Source organism: Cynoglossus semilaevis, chromosome 7 (genome assembly GCF_000523025.1).
Source record: "Cynoglossus semilaevis isolate Cse_v1.0 chromosome 7, Cse_v1.0, whole genome shotgun sequence".
NCBI classification, from domain to species: domain Eukaryota; kingdom Metazoa; phylum Chordata; class Actinopteri; order Pleuronectiformes; family Cynoglossidae; genus Cynoglossus; species Cynoglossus semilaevis.
This window is the reverse complement of record NC_024313.1, coordinates 13,217,047-13,218,859: the sequence shown is the minus strand read 5'-3', so window position 1 is coordinate 13,218,859 and position 1,813 is coordinate 13,217,047. Positions and strand designations below refer to the sequence as shown.

At 55.6% G+C, this 1,813-nt stretch overlaps 1 protein-coding gene across 2 annotated transcripts in view; it reads right to left on the bottom strand.

Annotated features, from left to right (window-relative positions):
* Positions 1-77: 77 nt before the first annotated feature.
* Positions 78-1,813, bottom strand: part of cfap61 (cilia and flagella associated protein 61) — a 5,712-nt gene continuing 3,976 nt past the window's right edge. For both annotated transcript variants that reach the window (XM_017033502.2, XM_017033503.2), the window contains exons 10-14: positions 1,472-1,511; positions 1,248-1,384; positions 1,029-1,155; positions 615-692; positions 78-542 (exon numbers count right to left, since the gene is read on the bottom strand). In XM_017033502.2, coding sequence (XP_016888991.2) covers positions 150-542; positions 615-692; positions 1,029-1,155; positions 1,248-1,384; positions 1,472-1,511 — 775 coding nt within the window. In that variant the 3' untranslated portion in view covers positions 78-149. The remainder of the gene's footprint in view (positions 543-614; positions 693-1,028; positions 1,156-1,247; positions 1,385-1,471; positions 1,512-1,813) is intronic.

The following is a 1,813-nucleotide window of genomic DNA, read 5'->3' as shown; positions in this document are numbered from 1 at the left end:
AGGGGCAGCGTCCGTCGTAGGGGGCACGGATCAAAGGGTGGCTGTAGAGGGGCGAGGAAGGCGGAGGAGGAGGAGGAGGAGGAGGAGGAGGTCACGGGGAAGTCTAGTCTGCAAAGAGGGACTGTAAATACCTGTAAATACAGCGCCACCTAGTGCCCGCCCTCTGAGTGCCTGACCTGCTCCTCAGTGATCCTTGTGGAGGGAGCGTTGATGCCCAGCTCCTTCAGAGGGTAGACGATCTGTCGACGGGGGCGGACGGGGACAGCCCGGTCCAGGAGCAGCTCCAGACTGGAGGAGGACTTCACAACAGAAGAATTAAGTCCAGCCTCGCAGCCCGGTGCCTGCTCCCCCTGCTGGTAGAGTCTATGGTAAAGGCAGGAGCGCTTAGCAAGCCGCAGCGTCTCCTTCAGGAGGTGCCTGCTCCGGTGTTGGAGGAGGGGTCGAAGGGTGAAGTGGAGGAGGTGGGCGTGTTCATCAGGGCGGTGGTGGCTGAAGTAGATGAAGTTTTCGATGTTGTAGTGAGCGCGCACGAACTCCACGTTCTGTAAGACACAGCGTCAGGACTGTTTGTACCAGGGGAGGACCAGGGGAGCTGCTGGTTTCAGTTTCCTCACCTCCTCGTCCCTGAGAATCAGGGCCCCCACCAACTGAGAGTCCACCTGAGCCACGAAGGCCTGCCGCTGCACGCCCTCCTGTGGAGGAAGACGACATTGCAGCCCAGGGTGAATTCTCTGACAGAACTCCACTGATCGCTTTCCTGGAAACAGTCTGTGTCTCTGAGGGAGGGGGAGGGGGAGGGGGTGAGGGGAGGTGAGGCAGCCCCCACCTTTAAGACACTGAGCTAAAATTGAAATTGTATCTCAGTGTTCCTTGAATGGCTCCACCTACAGGTCAGAGGTTCAACTTTAACAGATAAACATTTATGTTTAACGGTGAGAGAAATGTTCTAAAGGATAGCCAACGCTAGTGCTAACCAGATGAACAGAGTCCAGATGTGCTCACAGACAGACAGATGGGTGCAGACTCACCAGATCACCGTGGTTCTGGAAGACGGCGTCCAGGTCCTGGAGCAGAGATTCACTGGTTTCCTGACCCTGGACCAGATCACAGACGGCGGGTCGGTCTTCAGGTACGGCTGCTCGGACCTGGACGGGCCTGAGACCAGAAACACGGGGTTCTGATGACCACGACATGAACAACGAGGACAGTGAGCAGCTGCTCTGACCGTACAGACGTGGACCGCCCACCTGAGGCCGACGCGGTGGAAGACGTAGAGTTGGTAGAGCAGCGAACAGTCGGGTCGACGCCGCGCTCTGAAGAAACTCTGCAGCAGAGAAAAGTCCGGAGACAGAGTCGGAGCAGTGATGACGCAGAAGTCCAGATCCTGAGAGACAGGAAGTGGAGTCAACATCACTGAGTCGCTCAGTGGGTGGGTCAGGGGGCGGAGTTTGAACAGAGCCGTAATACTCACAGGAAATAGTTGAAAAACATATGGAAGAAGATCCACGGATCTGAAGGAGAAGAAGGAGGAGGAGGAGGAGGAGGAGGAGGAGGAGGGGGAGGAAGAGGTGGAGGAGGAGGAGGAGGAGAGGTCATTTTCAGGCTGTTTCCTCCTGATCAGCAAACTCTGAGCTTCATAACAACAACAACAACAACATCCTGGAGCCACAGCCCAGTTCTACCAGCAGGGGGCCTGGATTAGTAACATCAGCTAACAGTTAGCAGGTTAACTTTCACTTAGTTGTCGTTAATCAAACATCAGTCAGACCACGGTGTTCCACAGGGTTAAATACAGTTTACTTTTCCTCCACTC